This window comes from Pocillopora damicornis, chromosome 2 (assembly GCF_964200805.1).
Source record: "Pocillopora damicornis chromosome 2, jaPocDami1.2, whole genome shotgun sequence".
Classification (NCBI taxonomy): domain Eukaryota; kingdom Metazoa; phylum Cnidaria; class Anthozoa; order Scleractinia; family Pocilloporidae; genus Pocillopora; species Pocillopora damicornis.
This window is the reverse complement of record NC_142671.1, coordinates 29,017,074-29,044,823: the sequence shown is the minus strand read 5'-3', so window position 1 is coordinate 29,044,823 and position 27,750 is coordinate 29,017,074. Positions and strand designations below refer to the sequence as shown.

General features: G+C 39.1%; 1 protein-coding gene and 3 pseudogenes across 1 annotated transcript; 2 read left to right on the top strand and 2 right to left on the bottom strand.

The window, feature by feature from the left end:
* Positions 1-11,474: 11,474 nt before the first annotated feature.
* On the bottom strand, positions 11,475-13,186 carry LOC113667808 (uncharacterized; annotated as a pseudogene).
* A 103-nt stretch (positions 13,187-13,289) lies between these two features.
* LOC149050709 (uncharacterized) lies at positions 13,290-15,988 on the bottom strand (annotated as a pseudogene).
* Positions 15,989-18,549: 2,561 nt separating this feature from the next.
* Positions 18,550-19,245, top strand: LOC149050708 (uncharacterized; annotated as a pseudogene).
* Positions 19,246-20,409: 1,164 nt separating this feature from the next.
* Positions 20,410-27,687, top strand: LOC149050707 (uncharacterized). Its single transcript, XM_089193066.1, has 3 exons — positions 20,410-20,695; positions 20,800-21,770; positions 27,626-27,687. The coding sequence occupies exons 2-3, from the start codon at positions 21,155-21,157 to the stop codon at positions 27,685-27,687; spliced, it is 678 nt and encodes a 225-aa protein (XP_089049192.1). The 5' UTR covers positions 20,410-20,695; positions 20,800-21,154.
* Positions 27,688-27,750: the final 63 nt, after the last annotated feature.

The following is a 27,750-nucleotide window of genomic DNA, read 5'->3' as shown; positions in this document are numbered from 1 at the left end:
GTCCAAAATCCTGACTTACACAATGCAAAGCGACATTACGATAAAAGAAAATACAGAAACCATTCTTCAATTGGCTGCGAACATGAGAATTTCCTGCTTGCGGCCGAATCTTTATCCGGTTCGTGAGGCCACGTTAGGAACTTTATGCTTGCGTAGTTGCATATTATTTCATAGGTTTAGAGACCAAATAACTTCTTTTCTCTAGTACCTCGTTATTACGGACTCTCGCTATTTCGGACACAAAATCTCCCCCGAGGTTGTCCGCAATAACGAGTGTATGTAGAGGCTCGTTTGGCTCGGCAGTGGATGAAAGAACGAGGAATAATGAACATACGTGCCAAGTCTTTGGTGGTTTTACTAGTGGCTCGTTTGACTCGGCAGAGGATGAAAGAACGAGGAATAATGGATGTGCATGTTAAGTCTTAGGTCTAAATATGTGGTGGCTCGGTTGGTTTAGCGGTGGATGAAAGAACGAGGAATAGTCATTTAATGAGCGGTCTTAGGTCTATATAGCAACTTATAGCAACGAATTTATGTCTGGAGATTGCAGGTATGGTTGAACCGTGCGAAGGAAAAGCGCTTGTATTATCTAGCGACGATCAAAGTGCTTGTATTATCAAGCGACGATCAAAGTGCTTGTATCAGACGACGATGCCTACGTGATCAATTTTTAACTTAGCTACATTAGGAGGGTTAAAAGACCTTAAAAGGATTAAAACTCTCGTGTACATCGGTTTGTAAAAACAAACATTGCATTTATGTCCGTAAACCGACGACTCTTCTGGTTTCTCAGAACAAAGGAAAAGCATAGAGACGGAATTTATTCAGAGATGTCTTCCCACTTTTTTCACACTTGACATCTTCATGTTATTCACCTTTTTCATCATTAATAGATGCATTTGATCCAAAATTCCCAATATTTAATGTTAATCTGTAGATTAAGAAATGTGAAGTTTCCAAGAAGTCTCGCTTTCAAGTGCTTGAATTTTTCAGAGACCAAATCACTCCTTAACTGGCTCTGAATAAAAAACGAACCCACAGCTAGTTGCCCATTGACAAAATGACATTTTATGTTTTGAAGGTCATGGAGGCTTGGTGAGTAGAGAAACTGTGATCAGACACAATGCACCTCTCTTACTTTTTATGCAAAAAGAAGAACAAAAACACATAAACGATAATTTTATTATCACGACTTTCAGAAGCGTTAAGCCTATAATAATTAATAAAACCATCAAAACTAACAGGTTCCAAATGGTAATTTTTATATGGAAAGGTTGTACGTGATGCAACCAACTCTAGAGATTCTGCAAGCCAACCTCTTAAAGTGTGACCGAACACCCGACCGATTTCGGATACTTACAAAATTATTCGCTGCTTGATTGGTAATACCTATGAACTTCAGATAGAGAAATAACGAAACAATTCAGAAAAGTCGGGGTATTTTCTTTCATTATCATCAATTGACTCGGAATTTTTATCGAAATCTTTCAATTTCATTCATTTATCATACTCTTTTTGATTAAAGAAACTTCACCTAATATCTCCATCATCTAGCATTTCCGTAATAATTACTAGAAACAACTGAAATTTGAAACTTTTTGCTAAAACATTTACCTCCCTCTCTTTAATAAATTCGAGAAGTTTCGTAAAGCCAGCATGGCGATCTTTTCCTAGAGGGCATAGGTACAAAAGAAAACAAAAATACGAGAAAAACTTCTATGTCTGACTGCTTTTTCTGTTAAGTGATACACCTGATAAACACTCGCTATACTCCGCCATAGCTTTGTATAACAAGATAAATTACACTCATTTGGATTAGTTTTTACTAACGTTCAATTGGAGGACAGACTCCTCGTTGGCATCCCGATAGTCAATATTTAAGCAAATAAATATTGCCGTGGGTCTCTTCAGTAGCAACTCACAGTGTCACACTAGGCTGTGCTCGTGTGGCACGTTTTTGTTCTTACAACTTTAGTCTCATCCACAAAGATGTGGAAAACTTGAAATTACGAATAGCTGTTGTTGGCATCGACCATCTACAAGTTTATTTCCTCTCTTCCCAAGATATGCAAATTATAACGTCTGATAACATCTGCATCGGACGCATAAACCAGTCAAAAACGTTTCTGGAAAAAGATTTTAGCCATTTTTCACGAAGGCGGGGCCAAGGAAATATTATAATATTATAGCCAGGTGGGGACTCGAACCTTAGTTCTTCAGGTTTTTCAGGTTTTTTTTTCTTTTTTCAGTGTAATCAAAAGAGTAACAGGATAGTTATAATGATCACACACATACGATCCTAAATAAATAGGTGAAAATTACCAATATCAAATTTGTCTTCCACTCATGATGTTTTCACAAACCTGTATTTTATTTCTCTTGCAATTTTTAAATGTTTCTTACTTCAAAAAGAGAGGCCGTCCAGTGAATCCACGATGCGTGAAGATTCAAGCATGGTGATCGATGCATAAAATTCAACCAAAACACCTTGATGACATCTTTCTTTCAAATTTTTACAGTTTCAATTTCGAATTACGTCAGTTCAAATTGTTTCATTGTTAACGTTTCTTCCTATTTAGTTTTGATTGTGTGGTAACATACTTTTTTTTATAAAAACTACTGAAAATATGTTTACTTTTTTATATGCTACTATTTTTGCGTGCAGAATGCCTACGCTATCTGCTGTGGATATTTTTTGAAGACTTATCAGTTGTCAAGATAACTGAGAAATGTTCAATTTGTTATCAATTTTTATTTCGTATGTATTGCTTGGTAACACGGTTTCACAAGACTTTCTTGTGATCAGAATTTTGGAAAATATGCTTACATGGTTAATTTATTGTTACAGCGGATTACAATGGTGTCTTATCTAGCTTTTCCGATGTGTCTTTTCGAATTCAACTAACGAAACTCCCATATCTTGTCTCCTCGTTCATTTGTAATATTTACAGTCCTGGATCTTAAATCCCCAATTGCCTTGCCAAATAAATCCCAAATGTAAAGATTTCGTTATTTTCACTGACCCGAAGACGTATTTCAAATTTTAAATCTAAGATGGCCTTCGATGGTTATTTTACAAGTTCCATCATAGTTTAGATTCAAACGTCATTCTGGAGACTACACCTGATTCAGGGTAGTATTTAAATGCAAGCAGAACATGATGCAAATGACACAAATGCTGATCACAAAATAGAATAATAAAAGTCTCTTCCTTATAAAAAATTAAGGTAAAACATTTCCTTAAAATTTCCATTTTTGATGGATGACGCTTTCCTGGTGTAAACAAGAAATGAGGAAACCCAAATTAACTGAATATTTTGTGAAGTCGAACGCCAAAACACATATTGACAATGATTGTTGATCATAGGATTATATCTTCCGCCAACAGTCTGGGTGAACGTGTCTGACATATGGAAACCTCTACTTCCCTAGATGGAGACCATGATAGTTCTAGTTGATGATGACCAAATTGTTATTTCTAGGTAATGGTGCATTACATTATGGTGCATCCAATCTAGATCAAAACATTACAGTAAACTGGAAGAATACCGCTCTTCTGACGTTACGTTATTATCTCAAGTGCATCCATAACTCGATATACGCACAGCTAAAAGCATGAGCAAATTCTTTTATGACAAACAGAGCGACAACAAGGATCTGCGTGAAGAAGCCTTTTATTGTGATAGAATGCAATTGTGATTGTTTTGGCGGGTTTTGGTTAATTCCCAATTAACAACTGTTTACTTTATTCCCCAGGTTGAACGAATTTAAAAACAACAATAAAAGCGGAAAATTTTACCTTTAAAGTTATTAATGACCAATTGGTGTCTTTTTTGGTTCCTAGGGAATGTCTTTCGGCCAAAATTTGCTGCAACTGGTCTTCCGACAAATTTGAGAAACGTGCAACTTGCGAGTTTTTTTCGGCTTTATTCTTGTTGCTTGTTGGATAAGGACCTAAAAGGTCAGTGCCGATAGAAGAATTGGGCAGTTCTTCGCTGGTTTCTTCCATATTTCAAAGAGAAGGAAAACTGCACTGCAGCTTAAAAGGACCGAAACTCTGAAGCCAGGTAAAAAAAATGCTTACGTCATCTTATTTACTCTTATTTAAATAAAGATTTTGTTCATAGCAGCTCAATGGAACTTATATAGGGCAAGCACGCGCTATGTTATAATAGAGAATTGGTCCATGCTTAGCGTGCGAAAACCGAGGTATGGATGTTCGCAGGAAGTTTAGAGAGCACGAGATACCTCTTACCAACCGAGTTCGAGGGCCGCTCTGCACGTTACGGACCGAGTTTTTTTCGCTCCGATTTATGGCCCAAGCACAAAGCACGCAGGAGCCATAAATCGAGCAGAAAAAACCAGGCTAGTACTTACAGCTAGTAGTTATGTTATAAACCAACAAAATTTTCTGAGGTATCTGCATCTTACATTGAAAGGAGGCGCGAGATGGACGAAATCCATATAGAGTGGTTAATGACTCTACCGCGTATTCCAGAATTTTGACGGCCTTGGAAATAAACTTGCCAAATAGTTCTTTCCTAAAGGACTTATCATGTACCAAACTTCATCACCTGGTTTTGGTGGTGTTAACTGCAACGAAAAACGGTTTATTTCGAGAACAGTAACAATACTCTAACTCAGTTTGGGCGGTTTATGTTACTGATAAACCACCAAAATGTATGCAAAAACGTGTATTTCACGCCACTCAACCAAACATCACTTAAGGGAGAAATTGATTCACTGAGACGTGTCGTATCTGTATAGCATAAATATAAGTACGCAAATTATGTATTGGAGATGATCCGGCATCAGAGCGAAAGGCCCCACTTTTCGCTACAAAACTTTATCGTGAAGGATCATGCAGCGGGATGCTGAATTGAATGAACTAATAATTGTGTTATTTACTTTATCAATAGGGTGCTTTATTGTGCATTTCCACAACATTTGTTGTTACTCATGATTTCTAGACAATCTATTTCCCTTTGAATAGGCAATTTAACAGTTATGTACTCGGTTACCAAGCCTTTGATTTGGAGTGAGGCTGAAGGTGACCTTGTTAACGTTGTGATAGAGATCAGTATTTAGTTAGCATAACAAAGTAATTTGCATTTGAAAAGCAGCAGGGTTTGTATCATAACAAGGTCAACCTTAGCCTTACTCCTGTTCAAAATGGACAATTGAACCCGTATTCTTGTTCCAGCACGCAGATACCCTGCATCAAGAAGGAACTGGGAACTTTTTTTAACTCGTTTGATAAGATATCTCACAAACCTCAACCGACAGTAACTTATTTTGAGACGTAAACATGGATATCCAGAAATTTTCGTTGTACATCCTATTGCTTTTCGCTTATCTGGAAGAAACATACGGCTCTGAAGGTCAGTAAGGCAGATTGCTAGAAGTTACACCTTTGTACTCTTTGAAATAATTCATAAGTGTTCGGTTGACGTCGGATGAAGAGGGTGAAACTTAATAGGTGTAGCCGTTTATAAAAAAATATATGCCAGTGTGTATTTTCAAGTCAAACAAACCTTGTGATCAAACAATCATGTCGTGCCAGAAGTTAACTAAATAAACAACGGGATTTGCATTTCTCGAAATTGCTACAGAAGAACGAATACATTTCAGAGAGCTAAAGTTCTGCATGGACTCAAGAGAACCAATTTCTATATAACTACGTTCATAAATATACTTTGGAAATCACTAAATGGCCCTCAGTAATACTAAGATCTGCATTTTGTATCCTTCGTATTTACGCCAACCAGCTATTTCCATCTCCCATTATTTTGGCATTTCACTCCAGAAATGCTTTGAAGCCTTTTATTTCGAAATCAATAGATTTCATCTTGCACAAAGGGTACTCCAAGTTGCACTTTGCACATTGTCAATTAAATACCTACCCTGAAAAACTAATCCCCACTTTCTGGCCTTGATGTGCCCCAAAAAACCTTAATGCAGCTCAACAAATTTTTAATGTTCTGATTCAGAGTTCAAATGCTTGAAAATATCTTAAGTAAATTAATGTCTATTAAAAGAAAGATACTGAATGCTCTTCTTTTTTGCAGTTTCATCTCCTTCACATGAAATAAATCATGCCAATTCATAAGTTCTCTTGGAATGAAAATGCAAAGGTGACTATAATCTTCAAGCAAAGGCTTCTGTTTGAAAGGTAATCAATAACAGAGAAAATCTGTTATTCGATCTAAATAATTGCAAATTCTTCAGTTTGAACGAAGGTTTACAAATTACGGTGCATTTAGTTTTACCTCAGATTCATTCCTACACCACACAGTTTATAAATAACAAACATTCTTACATGTAAGTCTCTTTGTCTACAAGAAAGTGTTCCAGAGAACAGAAACATGCTTGGGATTTTGAACTGATAATGATGAAACTTGTTGAAATAGATACTTGAGTGAAATATTCCAAAAGCCAGAGAAATTAACATTTCAGCCTTTTAATTTAAAATTTGAGGGGAGAACGTTTAATTCCTGCAGAACACAACTAAAAATTCGATTTCTCAATTTCTACTTTAGTTAAATTAAAAATCCAACTAGGCGAATTGGCCAATTTACATTTAAATGCTTTTGAGGCTACCTTCAAAGAACACAATCAGAAATATGAATTTTGTAAAAGGGATTAACCTTCTATTAATTTTGAGCTCTTATTTTAATCCATAAGAACCTGTGATAAGCAATCATTTTAGCAATAACACCATGATAAATCTTAAACTCATAAAGAATAATCGCCTAAATTTTGTGGTGTTCGCTGTGACTGACGAAAACAAAACAAAAAAACATCTAAGGGTGGGTGCAATTGCTATGGTAGTTCACTTGAGTTGTCCAACGGGGTCAAGGCCATGGACTGGAGGACATTGTTCTCTCCATCACCTCATTCCTCAGTGATCAGTGCTTTCAAAATATGTTAAAAAAATTAGTACGTAATGCTCCTATGTAATAAGATACATTTCATAGACATTGAATCGGTTGAAAGTTCTTTGAAGATCTCTCACCTGTCGAGCGGTTCCTGATAAACATTAGAAGTTCATCATGATAGAAAGACGTTACTTCACACATCCGATGTACAAAGTGAAGATGAGACAAGTTTTTTAGAACAGGTCACCATCATACGTCATCAAATGTAACACACCTGTCGAAATAAACTGACTATTCCGTGCAACATCGACGCAACATCGACGCTTCTACCTGCAGCAAAATGTACCGATTTGTCCCAGTAAATAAATAAATGGAGTTAGTTTGGCCCATTATATCTCCTAAACAGGCATGGTGACTTATCTTTTATAAAATTGATGTATTTTTTCCTAACAGATATTTGCAAGGAATTGAATTGAATTGAAGGGATTCAATTATTCAATAAGTTTTTTTTCAAAGGAATCACCTTAATTAATGTCTTTTAAAAGAAAGATACTGAATGCTCTCCTTTTTTCCAGTTTTAATTTATTCACACAAAATAAATCATGCCAATTCATAAGTTCTCTTGCAAAGAAAAGCAAAGGTGACTATAATCTTCATGCAAAGTGTTTCTGTTATAGTTTCAAAGGAGCTCAATAACAGAGACAATCTGTTACTTGTCCTAATTTATCCCAAATTCTTCATGCTAAAAGAAGTTTTCCAAATTAAGGTTCCTTTAATTTAATTCTTTTCAAATTCATTTTCTACACCACACAGTTTATAAATAACAAAAATTCTTTAGTCGCTCTGTCTACAAGAAAGTGTTCCAGAGGACAGAAACACGCTAAGGGACAACTGATTGTGGTGAAACTTGTTGCAAAGGATACTTTAGTGAGCCAATAAGCCAAAAAAATTACAACTTCTGCCTTTTAATTTAAAATTCCAGGGGAGACCGCTTGATGCCTACAGAGCACAATTGAAACTTAGGTTTCTCAATGTCTAACTTAGCTTAATTAAAAATCTGATGAGACGAGTTGACCGATTCACATTAAAATGCTTTTGAGGCCAACTTTGAAGAACCCAATCAAAAATTTGAATTTTGTAAAAGGGATTAACCATCTATTATTTTTTAGCTCTTATTTAATGTTAAGAACCTGTGATAAGCAACCATTCTCGCAATAAATCACCATGATAGAATCTTAAATTCATTTAGCATAATAAAATCAGTAAACAAAAGGAAAAAAAAAAACGCTCTTCTGGACCATAAATACAGTGCGGCTTAAAATGGATGTGCGAGTCCTATAAAAATAATCTCCTTCCAAACATAGCCATGCCAACTGATGTACATAAAAAAATATATTTTGTATCTGCATCAATCTATAAAGTGAAGGACATTTAATATTATAATCGATTTCTCGCCTTACTTCGTGACCGATAATGACTTGACTTGGATCACGATATATTTCGAAGATAAGATTTTGAATGTTTAAAATAATCGCTTAAATTTCGTAGTGTTCATTGTGACTAACGAAATCAAAACAAAAAACATCGAAAGGTTGGTGCATGTTAGGGTAGTTCATTTGAGTTGTCCAACGGGGTTAAGTCCATGGACTGGAGGACATTGTTTTGACCACCACGCCATTCCTTGGTGATCAGTGCAATATTTCTGAGAAGATGAGTAAGTAACGTTCCTATGTAATAAAATACATTTCATTGACATTGACTCGGTTGAAAGTTCTTTGAAGATCTCTCACCTGTCAAGGGGTTCCTGGCAGACATTAGAATTTCATCATGGTAGAAAGACGCTACTTGACACATCCGATGTACAAAGTGAAGATTAGACGAGATTTTGGAACAGGTCATTATCATCCGTCATCAAATGTAACACAATTGTCGAAATAAACTGACTATTCAGTGCGACATCGATTCTTTCGGTTCTAAATTCACGGCAACTCGTCCGCCATTTTGAATGTGGCTGCTATGAAAATGGGTCTAGAGTTAGTCTAGGCCAATCAGAAAGAAGACACTATGTTAAAAGAAATCTGAGAGCTTCACTCCGATGAATCTGGATTTTGATTTTGAAATCGGGAATCGGATTTTGCGGTAGAACATGAAACCCAAAAAGGACTTTCAACGCTGCGAAATCCATCCTCAAAGTGGATCTAAATTAAGAAATCCAACTTCGGATTTTTGGCTCTGGATTTATTAATGGAAAGCCACCATGAGGACTGATTTTTCAGCGTCGAAATCCGTTTTTTCTTTTCATTTTTTACTGCAAATCTGCATTTCCAAATTTTAATCCGGATTTACCCATCGAAAGCATGCAGGCCCCGGTTGTTCGAAAGCCGATTAGCGCTAACCCACGATTAAATCGCCCTAACCTAAGAAGAAATTTTAACCTACGATTAGTTTCTGTTCCTGAAAGCGCGATTAGCGCTATCCCAGGGTTAAAGTAAAAGTTAACTTTAACACACCTAGCAAGGTGGATTAACTCACTAATCGAAGGAAAACTTTCCCCAAACAAAACAAAATGGCCGACTTATTACTTGGCGGATTAGGCTTAATGCCGGCCACAAGAAGGAAAGAAAGGACATTTAGGCTACCAGACGACTTTTCCCTGTCCAATTGTACTGATGAAGAATCGAGAAGTCGATATCGTTTTGGCTGAGAGTCCATAGAATTTTTATCTGAGCTCCTTCGCGACGATCTTGAAAGAGATACATCTCGAAACCATGCTTTGTCGACAACTGTGCAAGTCCTTGTAGCGTTTCGCTTTTTCGCCTCCGAAAGCTTTCTTCAAGTTATTGGAGATACTTTGGGCCTGTCAATGTCATCCGTGTCCCGTATAATCAGTCAAGTTTCGCTTGCCCTTGCACAGAAACAAAGAAACTTCATCAAGTGGCCATCGACTGAAGAGGAGATACTTCAAAACAAACGCGGTTTTTTTACCAAGGGGGGATTTCCTGGGGTGATTGGCTGTGTTGACGGCACTCACATCAAGATTCAGGCACCACATGAAAATGAAAACGATTTTGTCAATCTGAAAGGGTTCCATTCCATAAATGTGCAAGCAATTTGCAATCACAAAGGTAGGTAAAATACTCAAATGTCACAATAAGTGTTCTATAAAAATTGCAAAATAACCTTTGGCAGGGAGGGTACTCCCCTTATAGAAGGTTTTAGATTGAGATTTCTAGCACACCAGCTGCTATGGGGTTGCATTGTTGGGAGTTACTAGATCGCAGTTTCACATATTCAGGAAGTGGGAGTAGTGATAAAAATTTTTTTTTTAATATTTTTTGAGTCAAATGGTATAGGTGGAGTTTGGTTTAAAAACACACATACGGAAAATTTACCAAAATTATCACACCAATATTTTAGTGACAGTATAAAAAAGTAAAAAACAAGGGAAAAAAGCAAGAAATGATGTGGGATATTTGTGAATATATTGCTCAGCTAATGACCAACAGAGTGCAACAATCAGCAGGGATTTCAAAATGATGCAGTCTCCCAAATTTCAAAAAACAAATTAAACAATGAAAAGGTTTTCCAAGTAAACTAAATATTTGTATCAGTTACCCCAGTTCATCATAGACACAATTATCGTTGTTTCTCTTTGCAGTACATTATTGTTATAAACTGAGATGAGATTTTCTACATCATAGGTAAGAACTGGTCACATAACTTCTTTGCTGTTTCATTTTAGGCATATTTACCAACACTGTAGCACGATGGCCAGGCAGCACCCATGACAGCTTCATATTTAGGGATTCAAGAATTGGCCAACAACTTAATATCCAACACCAGTCCCTGGAAGATGGTTTACTGTTGGGTGACAGTGGTTACCCTTGCAAGCCGTACCTGATGATCCCTTACCTGAATCCAGTCACTGACAAGCAGCAAGAGTTCAACAGTGCCCACAAAAGAACAAGAGTGGCAATAGAACAAGCCTTTGGCTGGTGGAAGCGAAGGTTCCATCTGCTTCATTCTGAGATCAGAATGAAGCTAGAAAAAGTGTCCATCATTATCGGAGCATGTGCAGTTTTACACAACATTGCAATTCTGAGAAAGGAACCTTTGGATGGCTATGCTGAGGCTGGTGATCAACCTAATCTTGTTTGCTTCCGGGGTCCAGAGGATGGCAAGGTCATCCGAGACCACATCTGCAACACCTTTTTCTGACAATTTTAAATTTCTGTATTTCTGCCTTATGCAATCAGTTTTTCTCTTAATTTAACTTCCCGTAAAATATAAAAAATTCATTTATATCGATGCATGTTTCGAAGAAAAACATCCCTTTACGTGAGCTCTACCCGAAAAAGATGTCCCAACGTGAAGAAAATGCTAGAATAAACACAACAGATGATTTGGAACAATTTGGCCACAAACTGTGGCAGTTTTAATTAAATCAATTATAAAAAAGTGATAACAAAGAGTAGAATATCTGAACTTATCAACCGATAATGTCAACGTGGGGCGACAAAAAACGCCACAAGCCACAAACTGTGGCTGAAGCCCCACTAAAACGAACAGACACGACAAATACAAATGAAAGAAAGAATAAAAATGCAAAGCTCACGTAATGGAGGGAAAGCAACTCTACACAAAAATCCATGTAAACTGCAGCCCATGTCTGAACAGTCCCATGTGACTAAAATCAAAGAGAGAATGCAATCCAAAAACGGCAGCCACTTGTCTGAACCCCCTGGAAAGCATTCAACTCATCGAGAGAAGTAACACGAATTACCTGAAGTGATAAAGAAGAAGTGGTCAAAAAACACTAAAACATTTAATGTAACGGCAGAAAGCCTGCAAAAAAGCAGCCACTTGAAAAACCGGCATGACAACAACTTCGCAGCCCTTGACTGAACGAAGTGGCGCCCAAGACTGTAATGGTCTATCAATTAGTAGTAAGAATTTCGGAACGTAAATAAACTTTAAATGCATCCGATTTCCAGCGGCCAAGCGCACGAATTTGGGCATCAGAAAAACCATTGTCGGCAGCATGACAAGCGCCACCAATGCGAAAACTATGGCTTTTATAGCGGCTAAGATCGAGACCACAGTACGTTAAACACCTCTGAAGTTCTGTGTGGAATTGATGTAAAGACACAGGCGAAAAATCAGCGTTACAGAAAAGTGGACCTGACCGATCGCCGCGAAGCCTAGTATACTGCAAGAGAGCAGTAACTGGGCAGAGAGAAGGAACGTCTTCTCGAGCAAGCAAAATGTTAAATGGCCTTTTGGAAGGGTTGTGTTTGTATTCGGAAATGCTAATTTTCGCAATATGGGGCAGGCCGTTACAAGTCAAAAAGGTCAAGCTGTGATATTGAACAACTGATGAGCCCAAATGCGTGCTCTTGACGACAAGTTCGCCAATGCGAAATAGACCATAGAAAGCGACTAAAAATATTGTCCCAAAAAGAGAACGTTGCCATGCCGAAGAGTTGGTGAAATCCAGAGACCGAACAAGTTGATGTAACACAGGCTTCGTCACGGGAAGACGAACGTCTGCAGCTCGTTGCCGACTTAATGCTGTCAACAACTTTTGAATTAAGAAAGATTTTGTGGGGTCACGTAAGCCCTTTAATTTGTGTACATAAGAAATAGCCGAAAGGTAGGAGTTTATTGTAGAGTATGCCATCTTCCGAAAAGAGAGGTAAGAAATGAAAAGTGGAATACAATTTGGAACTAAAGGTAAAATGGGATTTTCAGACCCTTAAAAACGACAATAAAATTGGCGGAAAACAGCCCAAGCGCGTTGATATTGACGCCTGGAGCTATCTGTCAATGCACTCCCTAAGAGGCCTCTTAAATTAGAAACCAACTCTCCGGCATCAGGTTCTCGGGAACTGGAGTGGGGAAATCGTCTGCTTCCGGTGATAATTCTTTGAACTTCACAACCTGGAAACGTGAAAGATAGTCGGCACGAGAATTGATCAACCCCGGAATATGGCGAGCTTGAAACAGAATATTGTGCGTAAGGCAGCTTAAAACTAAATCCCTAAGGAGAACCATAATAGAGGCGTCCTTAGATGTCTGCTTATTAATAATGTCAACAACGGCGGCGTTGTCGCTAAAAAACAATACACACTTAGCACTTGACGTTCGAATGGCGAGGGATAGAAGGGCGAATCAAGGAATTTCTCCTGGTTATAACATAGCAAACTCCGCCCTTACTACCGATTGGTTACTGTTCGTACCTGGTACAAACCTCCCAACGGGTTATCATATAAACATGCCCCGACATAAAAAACATTATGTCTAGACATAATGTTTGTCTATATGCATTTAAGGTGTTTCTGGTTGAAAAAACAAATAAGTTTGACTCGAGAATCTGTTTTATTACGTCAAAATACATTTTGAGAACAAAATACATTGTGTATGTTTTATAATAAATTATACGAGAACAACATTTGCCCAAAATATTTCTTTAAGAGGACTTATTACACTATTCTTCCTTTAAAATGAATCGGTGTTGGGAACTACAAAATTTGCATTTAATGCAGTTGCGAAGGTTTGGTTTGCATTGACCTGTTGCTCCAGAAGATGAATTTGCATTTTCAATTTTCAACGTTTCCTTCTGAGTACACAGGCATTCGCACTGCATTTTTAAAACATCGCTATTACTTATCCTTTTTGAAGGCTTCCTCTGTTCATCAGCCTTGACTGGTGAAGAATGCATGTCTTCATTAAGGCTCAGACAGTCTTCTTCAAACACAGTCTTCGCAGACTCTGCCGGTAAATGAGCATCTTCTCCTACAAAATATTTCAAGCACAATTAAGGTTTCACTCAGGCTCAAAAAGTGTGAATTTAGTTTTATGCATCACATAAATGAAATAACAGAAGGAGCATTCCCCCCCCCCCCCCTCCCGCAAGGAATCTGAGGCTTAAACATGTAAAAAATTAATTATTCAATTTCATAAAATGAATTTGTGTACTGGTAGACTTAACTCAGTGAAATCATTTACGAAAATGCTTATAAAATCTGTAAATCATGTACCAAAAGTTAAGCTTATTTTAGACAGATAAAGGGGAATCAGAGTTAATCGACGACGAGAACCGTACCACAGTTTAGTGATCGAAAAAATAGGACATGATAACAGGTACAACAATAAATTATTTCGTCAATCACAAACATAAACAAAGTTGCGTCAAAACGAAATAATAAAAATTAGTTATTTATACATGTAAATAGCCGATCGTAAATATTTGAAGAACACTCCTTAGTACAAGATAAATAAAGAAAAAATAGGAGCACTTTGTCTTTGGCAAGACGAATTTTAACCAAATTATAAACTGTATCCAAGACATTCTTCGAAATCAAAGGTTTTTGTCTCACTCCTCAGATCGCTTTCCAAAATGACGGAGCTATGCAATCTTCGACATATGAATTAATCAAGTGAAGCTGAAATTTATATATATGTCTGCTAAATTACTGACAGTCCGTCATGAGCGTTCGTCTATATTCAGCTTAAACAGGGTTTAATCGAATGCAACCCTATAAATGCCGCAAAAGCAGCAAACCGGTTTGGAGTTCTCCGTAGCAGCCTTCGCTTAGTGAAGTACACTCATGAAATGTGACGGGATAATAAACTAAACAAGGTAAAACTTGATTAATACAGTTACGGATCTTGGAAAAAAAAAAAAAAACATGCAAACTTATCTTTTCCTCCCTTGTGTCCGAACATTTCGTATGCTCAAAGACGGGAAAGCGATTGATAAGCTGAAAACCCCGCCGAAACAACATGGCCGGTTGACTGTCTACAATTTTAAAATTTTTGGTTACCTAGAAACAATAGAGAATTGTTTACAAACCTGTCTCAAAGCCAATCAAACCGCTGAACGCCGGCGTGTCCTCAAGCACCTCAATAATCTCTTTGCTGGCAACACTCGGCGACTTTGGAGGCCGACCACCTCCAGTTATCTTGGTCTCCCTCTTGAATTCTGCAAATTCTTTCTTGGCGATGCTATGGAGATTTTTCCACTTGTCTTTTACCTCCGTGATTGTTCGCTTGGCTGTTCCGACCGCATTTACCGCTTGGGTTATTTCTTCCCATAGCATTTGTTTCTTTTTGTTGGTCACAGCATTCGTTAATTTGGATTGGATTAAATCGAGATTTTTTTTGACACTATCGGTGATGACTTCTATCTCATAAACTGAAAAATTCTGCTTTCTTTTTCTGTCTTTCGTTTGGTTTCCACTTCCATGTGCACTCTCCCTTTACGCCATTTTCCCTCCAATTTTTTTTTCGCGCGTAGCCGCGTAGCTCTTAATAACCCGTTTGACTGGTTTAACCTCAGCTTAATCGTGGGATAGTTAATCAAGGGATAAATCTGCTTTCAGGAACGTTATTTTAAACCTAGATTAGCTATCCTTGGGATAAGAAATTTAATCGTCGATTAACCTCTAATCGAGGGATAATTTAATCGGCTTTCGAGCAACCGGGGCCAGAACTTTAAAGCCGTTTCTCCAATATTCCACACGTACTCGCAATTATTTTGGACTCTTTTGGATAGAAATAATATTTTTTTTTAAGCCAACAACTTTAAGGCTTTTCGACTATCTTATTAGGGCCATCATCGGCAGCGAGTTTCTTCAAAATTGGTTCATGCATGTCCAGCCTACGTGCAGCCGTACTTGGCGGGGGGAGGGTACGGCTACACGTAGGCTATTCCATGTCTCCACTTTCTGGGAAATTTTCTCACTGACAATATCACTTGAAATAGTCAAGAGAAAACAATTGCCTTTATCTTCTTTGAAACATCTAAATCATTCTTATGATTCACTTTCAACAAAATGCATCTAAGTGATGTACGCAGATAAGCCGATAGACACGATTTAAAAGAACCGATCCAACTATTGTAGAATAACCTCTTTGATGATCATTGGTTTTATGACGGCAGTGGAAAGGCAACAATACTGTCTATTCTTCTTAAGGGAACTGTTACCGAGTGATTTCTTCCTTTGCTTATAAAAGTGTATCGAAAAACTACATCTGTACTACCGTGTTTTCAGATTTCGAAGCCAAAAGAATTCAAGAGGTAAGAAGTTGACTACCGACGCTGCCATTTTCAAAATTAACATGGTAATCTGGCTGCAAGCTATCGACTCGCGGAAACCACATCGAGCGGTTTACAAGTAGCTGCTGCTCTGACCATAAAAAAGAAAAAATCATTAGTCGCATCAAAAATATATATTTTTTGTAGCATCTAATTGTTAAGGCAGATCATCAATGGGAGACAAAGCGTGGTCAATGTCATCATTTCATAACGATGTACTTCTCGCTTGCTGAGATGAAAATTATATGGTTTTTGGAACTGGTGATGGAATTTCCATTCAGCTGATGTCCTTATGCTGGTAAGAGAAATCTGAAAGTCACAAAGCGCAGTCAATGTCATTATCCTATAATAATGTACTTCATACTACCCGCTTACACGAAAATTATATGGTTTTTAAAACTGGAGATGGAATTTCCATTCAGCTGATATCTTTAAGCTGGTTAATGGAAATCTGAAAAGAAAAATCCCTCATAACAGCGTTCCCCTTCATATATCTTCAAACGCAAACAAACAATTTAGAAAGACAATATGAAAGGAATGATTCTTTGGACAATGCTTTCATGTAGTCGTAGATTAAGCAACGAACCAAACAAGCCGGAAAGATTAAGTTGAGGAAGTTGTACACAAATGAATGAGGGTGCTACACATGAACCAAAGTCGACCAAGAGATCATGAAGTGATAATGTTGATTTATTTATTAATTCAAATCTCTTTTTTTAAACTCTGACGATAGGTAGAAGAAGTTTCTCACATTCAGGCTCATATTGAGCCGTCTTGACCTCCCACTTTCTCAGCAAAGTATTTCTCCAAATCCTGGTCATTGAAGTTTTCTAGTTTTTTCGTCGATATTTCGGAGAGAAGTTTTGTCTTTTCCTCCCCTATGGTATGTTTTTGGTATTCACGTAGGAAGTGCGTGGTCCGATCAATTAACCAGTCGCTTTTTTTTAGAGACCTTGAACTTGACAATTGGGTCGACATGGACACTATTTCGAGGTTCAGTTGAGTTTTTGGTAGCATGAACGTGTGTAATGTTACGTGTCATTAATCTAAAACCTGTTGACCCATTAGTTAGCTAGGGGGTAATCTGATCGGCCATTCGTGTCCGACTCTCGATACAGCTTGTGTAGAGTTTCCTGCTGGAATTAGCTTTGAATGAAGCGGCAGGTAGGGGATGGTGTGGGAGGGGGCCTGCTTTTTCCCCACCCCCTCCCCTTTTGCTGTTTTTCTTCCCGCTATATTATTTCTCTCATCCTCGACGTAAGAGCCTGAAAGGTCAGAGGCGATTGTCGCTTTGGCAAACTGTATAGCTTTTCTTCATCACAGAAAAAATCAGGTATGAAAAAGCTCAGCGATATTGAGTTTTCTTCTTCGTACCGAAAGGATTCCATTTAGCGCCCGGGGTGCTTATTTACTCTTAATACCTAGAGGGAGGGTGCTTATTCGAAACAGGGCGCTATTAAGGGACACGGCATTTATTTAATTTTTGAGAAACACTAAATGGTGCCAAACAAAGCTTTGATGTTTATTTGAAAAGGACCAAGAGGACTGGTGAAAGGACATGCACTCCCCGGATTTTTTCTGGCCAGAACGAACAGCCAAGAAATCGTAGTCGCAAAATTTGAAGGGGTGATCATTCGTTTGAAAGAACTGTGCACACACATGGACATTATAGTTGAGAGACTGAGACAAAGACCACTCTTTTTGTATAGTAATGTTTGAAATAAGCAATTAAGCAATTAAAGGAGGATGAACCACCTTCGATCTGAATGTGTAGGTACACTAACAGTATTATCGCTGAAACAGAATAGTGCCGCTAATTGGTATAGGGGCGCTTATTGCAATGAGGGTGTTTCATACTCGAAGTCCGATGTACGTTACTGTCGTGTTGTTGTCTTTGCGTGTAACGGTGGCTTGGTAAATTACTGATGGTTGCAGGCAGTTTCCGTCGAGCGGGCAAGCGTTCTTTTGTCGGCAGTTGCGTGTCTTGTTATTAGGGACCTTAAGATCCGAGGACGGCGGATTTCTACGACGGCGGGCGGAAGTGTGAATGCGTGTTTACCTACATCCGGTAGCCGTTCCCCGTAAATTCCTGCCGTAGCTGTGTTGTCTGCGACGTCAAAACAACTAGTTTGCCGTTTCGTACAAAACGTGCCGTTGATTACAGTGATTTTATAAAATATCATTCATAATTTTCGAATATTTTGCTCATTATAGACTCAATAACATTTTTAATTCGTTTGCCTTCTGGGACCTGATTTTCGAGAAAAAAACATGTTTTTTTTTCTTCTTCACTAAACAAGTCATGGCTGCAGCCGACACGAGTGCCAAGAAGATTGCTCAATAAGTTATCTTATTGTCTTTTCTTTACGTTTTTAACAATGAATGTGGTGAAACTCAACACGACGCTTAGTAAATGACAATCTCTGGATTATTTGTGTTTGTGAAAGTGTCTTGCATATTTGGTGAACAAAAAAGGGTTCTACTTGCATTAAAAAAAAAAAGACAAACAACATGCAACACAAACAAAAAGAAAATAAGTGTTAACATTTTATTTTTATCTTTAGAACCAACATGGAGTGGACTGAACAATATGACCATATTCTTTGTCAGGAGATTCTCGTTCTTGAACCATTCAAGGCAAAGAAAAGAAGCATTGCAAGGGGCCAAATTTGGGATAACATAGCGAACAATCTGAACATCCTTCAACATCCCCAGTTCCAAGTGACGAAGCGATCTGTCAGAGAACGATATACGCTTTTGTGCGACAAATTTAGAGCAAAGATGCGAGATGAAGAAAAGGCAAGTGGAATAGATACAGATTTGAGTGACGTTAAAAAAGCACTTGAGGAGATAGTAGAAAAAGAAGCTGTGGTTGAAGAAACAGCGCAAAATGACAAAAAGAAAGTCGATAGTGCCAAAGCAGCGGAAATGAGATACAGAGCTCTAGAGAACCTCGGCGGGTCACAGAAAAGACAAAGGAAAGATGAGGTGGAGAATGAAACAGCAGCAAGACCAAAACGTCGAAGAAGTGGTAGTGACACGGTGGCATATTTTCGAGAAAAGAACGATCTCATGCAGAAAAGGAAAATGGAAGAAACGCAGCTACAGAAGCAGCGACTGGAGGCTGAAAGTAAGAAGGAGGAGCAGTCCAAAGAGCAACATTAGGATCTGATGCAGGTCATGCTGCAGCAAACTAAACAGCAACAAGAACAAATGCAAAATTCTCAGAAGATGTTCACGCTAATGCAGCAGTCTCAATTATCATAAAACTTCTAGAAAAACGAAACTAAATCATGGCCTGATTTTGTACTGTGCAAGATGAATGCAGTTTCCAGCAATTTCAGAAATATGTTTCTTGATTTTGTTTTGTACACTTGCTTTTATTTTATTGTTAGGTTTTCCATGTTATATCAGCTTCATGTTCAGGCTTTTTAATTCAAATAAACTTGATTAAAGACTTAATGTTACAGACACTGGACGTTTTGTGTTCCTGGGTTCAGGAGTGTATGATTCCACTGAGCTATTCTGTGATAATCTTACTGATAAATTGTGTCCACCACAAGGCTAGAAATCATACTTAGCTCTGGAACTGGGCGGCCAAATCGTGGAATTAAATCACCGAGTCTACATGGGTACGCAAACCTTCGAAGTGCGATACACAATCCTTCAATTCCATCGCATATTGTTCCTTGGTGACATGTAAAGTAGTTAGGAAGATGTAGGGCCTCAGAAAGGACGGGAAGTTCACTCTTACAAAAACGAAACTCGGATAAACACTCACTGTCATCCATAGCATTAAGGTCAAATTTCCCATAACTTTCTTAAGGAAAATCTGGGTTTTTGGATGTGTTAACATCATAATGAAGAAGGAACTCGTCTTATGATCTATCGTCATCATCAAAATGATTTTGATGACGGACTCGTAGAGAGCGACTTCAAAACAAGATACAGAAACCACACGGCATCATTCCGCCACGCTAAACACAGAAACTCCACCGAACTTAGCAAGCACATCTGGACGCTCAAAGACAACGTCATCGAGCACTTTATTTCCTGGCACATTCTCTCATCATACTCGCAGTACAACAGCTCAAATAAAAGATGTAATCTCTGCCTCAAAGAAAATTCCTAATCATCTGTCGACCCGAACTATCGACACTAAACAAACGTAATGAACTTGTGTCTTCCTGCCGCCACATAAACAAAGCCCTCCTACGCAACGACTAAACTGTTAAATTTCGCGCTGCATAAATTAGATTATATTGTATATAAGCGATGGTAAAGATTATTCTCATTAAACCCCCTGATGAGTGGGCGACCACGAAACAGACCTGTAGGGATGAACTTGTAGTTTATTTGTCTTTTTCCTCCCACAATATAGGCATGGCATGGCTTAAGTGATCCCACATGTGTGAGATCACTTGGGGTGGCTTTACTGCCTTACCTCCATCCTAGCATCAGCACTGCACTGATGAGGCCCAGAAGGCCGAAACAGTACTGAAAGCTTCTCGGCCTCTTGGGTAAGGTTAAAAGGCTTATGAAAAGTTTATTTTCCTTGCTTTTGCAGCAATTGGTCAACATGGACAGCCAGGAAAGTGAAAATATCAGCCAGTTTACTACAGATAACTCGACAGCGAATCCAGGAGACGTCGTAGACGCAAGCGTGGTAGAAGGTTCACAGTCCTGGGGCGCAGACGTGGAAATCGAAATCCCTGAGGTACTAAAAAATCTGGAAAATAAGGGTGTGAAATTTCAGGCCGTGCCCTTTTTAAATGCTCCTAGTCAAAGTAGAATCACGAAGGATCGCTCTATTTATTTTAGCGTTGATACAACCGTCACATCGCAAATAATTCTCGAAGCTTTTGATGCGGCAGAAATCGATATTGACGCTATCACCGGAATCCAGAGAAAGGCGTCCAATAGATCTTGGATCGTGACTTTTAAGAGCCGTGCAGCTAAAGAAGCCGCTCTTGAAACACCTTTTGTCGTGATTGCCGGTCTCAAAGTGTTCCTGGGCGACTGCGAAAATCGTTTGGTCCTCGTCAAGATCCATGAAGCCCCCGCTGAACTACCCGACACTGCCGTGATTGGCCGACTCAGCCACTACGGTCGTGTCCTTTCATTTCGGCGCGACAAAATTGCACAACATATCGAGAATGGAGTAAGAACGGCTCGAATGGCGCTACATCGAACTATCCCTGCCAACATCAACATAGCTGGTGAACCTATCAAAATATGGTACCCAAATCAGCCAAAAGCTTGCCGGAATTGTGGAGCTACTGACCACATGGCCAAAGACTGCTCTGCAGTCCGTTGTTTTAATTGTGAATGCCCTGGGCATCGAGCTCAAGAATGTAAAGACTCGCCAAGATGTTCCGTTTGTTTAGCGGACAACCATTCCATGCCTCAATGCCCCTTCCTGCTCTTCAGCGCGAACGTCGATAGTGAGCCAACGCCACCTAAAACTGAAAAGGAAAAGAAACAAGAGCGAGCCCAGCGCGCCAAGGAAAGAGAAGAAAGGCAGAAAAAACTACAACAACAGAGAGAACAACAGCGACAACAAGAAGAACAACAGAAATTACTAGAAAAGCAGGAACAGCAAGAACAACAGAAACAACAAGATCAAGAGAAACAACGAGAACAACAACGCGACGAAGGTAGAAGAGAACGACCAAGAGAACGAAGAGACGAGCGAGGGAGGGACGATCGAGAAGAACGAAGAGATGACCGGAGGGACGACAGAAGAGGGAGAGATAGAAGCGATCGAGATTATTATCGCGGCCGCGATGACCGCGATAGATCTTCCCGCCGTGACTACTCTGGCTCCGAAACTGATGATGATGGATGGGAGAGAGCTAAACCTAGGAGAAGGCGGTACAGATATTAATTTTTTATTTATATACAATGAGTAAGCTTAAAATAATTTCTCTAAATGTGCGAGGACTCGGGTCCTCCAGTAAAAGTCGAAAAATTATTCAAGAATTAAATTATTCAAACTGTGACATAATCCTTTTACAAGAAACACATGTCTCATGCAAAAAACAAGCGGAGGAATTCGAAACACTCTGGCGCGGCAAATGTCTGTGGTCCTTCGGGACTGGCAGGTCTGCCGGTGTTGCCATCCTCTTTTCTCTAAACTTTCCAGGCAAAATTATCCGTTTTTTGACCGATTCCGAAGGAAGAATATTGAGCTTACTCATTGACTACTATAATTCTAAACTAAATTTAGTAAACATTTACTCTCCCAATAATATTTCGGATCGTAAAAGTTTTTTCTCTTGTCTACACAATTACTTTCTCCCCCAAGGGGACCTAGTGATCGGGGGAGACTTTAATTGTGTGGACAATGTCCTAGATAAATTAAATTGTTCCGCCATCCTATTGTCTGATCAAAAACTTCTCCGATCCCTTTGTGCTGACTTCTCACTTACAGACATTTGGCACAAAAACAACCCGCGCAAAGTAACTTTCACCTGGTCTAATAAAGACCATACCCAGGCATCTAGAATTGACCGCTTTCTCGTCGCTAAAGGCTTAACCCTAGTAACGAAATGTAATATTCTTCCATGCGTATACGACCTATCCGATCATGACTTTGTAAAAATTGAACTAACGACTAACCCTTCTAATCACGGTCCTGGAATTTGGAAGTTCAACAGCTCTTTACTCTCAGATGTAGAATTTAAAAACATTATGTCAAAATCGATTAACAACTTTAAGCTTAAAATCCCCGAATTCGCCTCCCTTCGCGAATGGTGGGATGCTCTAAAAATTGAAATCCGCAAAACAAGTATTTCATACTGTATCCGTAAACAGAGAACAGCAAATGCCAAAAGAATCCTAATTACTAAGCAATTAACCCATGCTAAAAACGCTTTACATTCTAATCGCTTAAATAACCCAGGTGTAATTAGCGATTTGGAAAGCCAATTGTCCTCTCTGATCTCGAAAGAAGCCGAAGGAGCTAAAGTCCGCTCCCGAGCACAATGGTTCGAAGAAGGTGAGAAACCAACACGCTATTTCTTCCGTCTGGAGAAAAAACGAGCTGACATGAATAGTTTTGAATCTTTTTTTGACGAGAACGGTGTTCTCAGAAATTCTCAGAATGATCTTGAAAGAATTTTAACCAATTTCTATAAGAATTTATTCACCCAAGATCCTCTTGATATGCGAATTCAAACTGAAATAATTGACGGCCTCGAATTTTCACTGACTGATTATGAGCGCAATCTATGTGAAGGCCCTTTTTCTAATAAAGAATTACTTACTGCATTGGAAGGCCTTCAGACCGGCAGGTCACCCGGTTCTGATGGTCTCCCAACAGAATTTTACTCGTGTTTTTGGAACGATTTGAGCGAATCTCTCCTTTCTGTTTTGAACGAGGCCTTTCTTGCTGGCTCCCTCGCGGATAGCCAGTACGAGGGCCTCCTACGACTCATCCACAAAAAAGATGATCGACGCCTCGCAAAAAATTGGCGCCCAATTTCCTTGTTAAACACTGACTACAAGTTAGCATCTAAAATCATCACTGAACGATTGAAAAAAGTCATGAACTCCATCGTGCATTCAGACCAAACGTGCGGCGTGGTCGGCCGCACTATCTTCTCAAATTTGGCCTTACTTCGTGATGCCCTCGACATGATTGACAAAACTAATGAACCGGGTATTCTCATTTCCTTAGATCAAGAAAAAGCTTTTGACCGAGTTGACCACGAATTCATGATGAGAGTATTGCGTAAATTTGGTTTCGGCCCCTCCTTTTGTGGGTGGGTCGAACTATTTTATTCTAAAGCCTTCTCTAGAATCATTGTTAATGGCTCCCTGTCCCCCCCTGTCCACTTAAGAAGAGGGGTGAGACAAGGATGCCCATTATCTCCTCTCCTTTATGTGCTAGTTTCAGAAGTATTATCAACGCAAATCCGTAATTGTAAAGATATTGAAGGTTTCCTGCTCCCCGGAGCAGGGGGCCTTCAATATAAAATATCCCAGTACGCTGACGATGCTACTTGCATCTTAAAATCCGAAAGATCTCTTTCTTCACTTCTCCGAGTCGTATCAAAATTTGAACAAGGATCTGGCGCTAAACTGAACACGTCCAAATCTGAAGCAATGTGGTTAGGAAAATGGCGAACTAGAATTGAATCTCCCTATGGCCTCAAATGGGTCACTAAAATGAGAGTGCTTGGTGTTTACTTCTCAAACGGCCTCGTCAATGTCGACGACGACAATTGGCGGGCCAAATTAGACAAACTAAGTTCGGTTCTAAATCTTTGGAAACAAAGAGACCTGTCTTTTATCGGTAGGACCTTAATTGTAAATACTTTAGGCGCAAGCCGTTTATGGCACGTTGCTAAAGTCATCCCCCCACCCCGTTGGGTGCACGATAGCTTTAAGTCGATCATTTGGCCTTTTATCTGGAGAGGGAAAATGGAAAATGTTAGTCGCGATCGCTGTTGTGCGCCCCCATCATCCGGGGGCCTCAACGTCGTTAATTTTAAAGCTAAGTGCGCTAGCCTGCGCCTTTCTGTTTTTTCCAGTTTAAGAGATGACTTTGGCACATCCAAATGGCATTACCTAGCTCGATATTTTTTAGGACATAAGCTAACTATTCTAGATCCCCGTTTTTCTTTTCCCACCAATTCTGCTCCCTCTTCCTTCCTTCCTTCCAATTACTACCGCCTTTGTCTAGATAATTTCCGTACCTTGCATCAGAAAACTGGTGCCTTACCTGATTTACTCACCGGTAAGAATTTATATCTTTTGTTGCTTGACCCCGTCTGCGTTGCACCCCGGTGCTCCGGTTTTTGGGCGTCTGCTATGGACCGCCCCATCAATCGTTGGGCCTGGGTGTGGCGCAAGTCTCGCCTAAAGCTAATTGAAAACAAGAAGAACGATCTAATTTGGCTATTGATCCATAGAATGATCCGCGTAAGATATCTCCTTAAGTCTTGGGGATACATCAATAATGACAAATGCGCGATCTGCGGAAAAACGGAAACTATTGAACACTGCTTCTTGGGATGTCCCAGAGTTGTGAAAGTCTGGGACCACTTCTCCCCCCTTTTCCGTGCTCTACTCGACTCCCCCTTCTCTATCTCCCCTACATCTATCTACTACCCTTTTTCCCTAGACAAATCTACCACCGCTATATCCTTATCTAACTTTCTCAAGGCAACCATCATATATTGGTGTTGGCTTGCCAGAAATAAAGCTACCTTCGAAGGTTCTCTTTTGAGCTCCAACGCGATTATAGACTTAATTAAGAAAGATGTCCAACTCAGAATTCTTAGTAACGACACTGATACCTTAAGGAATTTTTGGTCTTTTAAAAACGTACTTTGTTCGGTCGACGCTGGTAAGCCCATCTTCTTCCCCTCTCTTGCTCCCCCCTGAACCTTTGTATATAAGAAAACTTGTTAAATCTCGCCCATGAGGGGTGCTTACTCCGGGCTACAGGCCCGCGCGCTGCTTGCGCCCCACATGGTCTGAAATATCTCTTTGTAAATAGTAAATAGAAAACTTTTAAATAGAACTTTGTTACCTCTTACAGGTGGGCGCTTACTCCGGGCTGTTATAGCCCGTGCGCTGTTCGTGCCGCCTGTGAGAGAAAATATCATTAGTTAATTGAGACCTGTAATTACCTAAATAACTCATAATTTAATTCGAATACTTTAATCAATTAGAATTGTAAATAGATATCATTGACAAAATAAAACTGCCTGGTCTCCAGGCTTTTATATTAAAAAAAAAAAAAAAAGTACTGTCTGCAGTTAGATATAGCTCTTTGGCATATAAAGCTTTGCTTTCATGTCCAAATTGAGCACTCTACTAGGATGAGTCATTGCTGCTAGCATTATGCATGCTCACTAGTTTTTCTAGTTTGAGCACTCTGGCATGGCTTAAGTGATCCCACATGTGTGAGATCACTTGGGGTGGCTTTACTGCCTTACCTCCATCCTAGCATCAGCACTGCACTGATGAGGCCCAGAAGGCCGAAACAGTACTGTCTGCAGTTAGTTATATATATATATATATATATATATATATATATATATATATATATTATACGTATATATACACATATGTATACACATGTGTATATGTACATATGACTTTTACAAGTTACCTTTGCTGAGTAAATGTTTGTACCAAACTTACTATCAAGCTATTGCTTTCACCTTTTCTTCGTGCGGAGTATTTTTTCCTCTCTTGTAAGTCTTTATCATACAGATAATATTTCTTTTATGTGTCTCGTTACATATATCAAAATGTGCTCGCCATAAAATTATTTTTAACTTATTTGATAAATTAAATATCATGACAAAGAATTCGAAGTTGAGGCGCTAAGGCCCCACTTTCAACAAAATTCTCAAAGCAACACATTGGAAAACCACAACGGTAAAGAAGAACTTTGAGCAGTTATAAGAGAAGACACTTTTGAAAAAGCACCACAGAAACAGGGCAAAGCCTGATCGCTATACTGAGTTCAGGACTTTTTCTTCACCAGCGACTTTCCGCGCTAAAGAGTTTAAACCAATATTGTGCTTGCTATTGTGCTTATTTTGAAATTCAAGTGTCAGCCGATGTAATTCCGCCAAACCTCTTCCGGTTAAATTGATCATTCTAAGAAAACATACCAGTCACTTAGTGTCACCCCAACAGAGGATCCTGAAAGTAACCCTCCGAAACATTGTAAACACAGCAGTACTTGGATTCTTTTGACAATTCAACCTAGAAAACTGCCCGAGGATGGGTATTTCAAAACAACTTTACTTCACTTGATTGTTCAACCGCGTCTTAGTTGACTGCAGTCACGATTTCCGCTTGTTTCTCCTGGGTGGGGGTGACGGAACGGAAGCACGGGATCGTTTCCCGTACAGTGGCTAGCTAGTAATCGAGTCTTAAAATGTTTCACCCTAATTCTTCCTGCGTACGACTTAACGCTTATGTCTGTGTAAGGGAGGTTATATTCATCGATCAGATGATCAAATAATCATTCAAAATATACAAGAACATTTATTGCGATGAAGGGACAGGCGGATACCAAGATCCTGAAATTAGTTGATCATTAACTACAAGCGAACGTCACCGTTGTTGTCGTGCTTAAGTGAAGTAATCGCTCTCGACCACAAAGTAGCACAGTTTGTAGCCATACGTGAAATTCAATTTCTCAACTCCAAGTCCCTCCAGGAAAATACTCTGAACGTCACTACTATAGAAAGGCCATTTATCTGTTCTACCGAAATCAGACTATCACTTTGACCGGTATCTCATGATATAACGATGACAACGGTAGGTTCAGAGCCTCGGAATAAGAAGCTAGCACCATGAAAGATCATGATGGGAAAATTATCCCCTGATGAGGTCATCTTTCCCTATGCTGTGGCTAGTAATTTCCTCTCTAAAAGAAATTAAGCTATTGCAACTCACATGAAATGCTTTAAACGTCATCTTTTTCCCCTTTGTTTGATGTGAGTACATGTGTGACTGCGTTTGCGTCGTCAGCGAGTTTCAGGCTAGACTTGTGAGACAGAAAAAACTCCACACACACTAACTGTTTACACGTATCGTTTCGTTTCAATGAAGAATTTAGGCATTTTTTTTTATTTGTTAACTCATTTATTCATTTACCAATTTTATTTTTCAGAGCACGACTGTCAGGATAAAGCTCATCATCCGCAATGTCAGAAGGGGAATGTCATTGGTTAATGTCATAGCTTCTCTGAAACTGTCTCCATGTATTATCCTGTTCCCTGTGGTGCTTGTTAGGAA

Bases quoted from the DNA above. Each gene is read 5' to 3' on its own strand.
- LOC149050707 (XM_089193066.1), top strand. From the start codon at position 21,155: ATGGCGCTACATCGAACTATCCCTGCCAACATCAACATAGCTGGTGAA. The intron at 21,771-27,625 runs GCGATAGATCTT...TTTATTTTTCAG, and splicing joins TTATCGCGGCCGCGATGACC to AGCACGACTGTCAGGATAAA.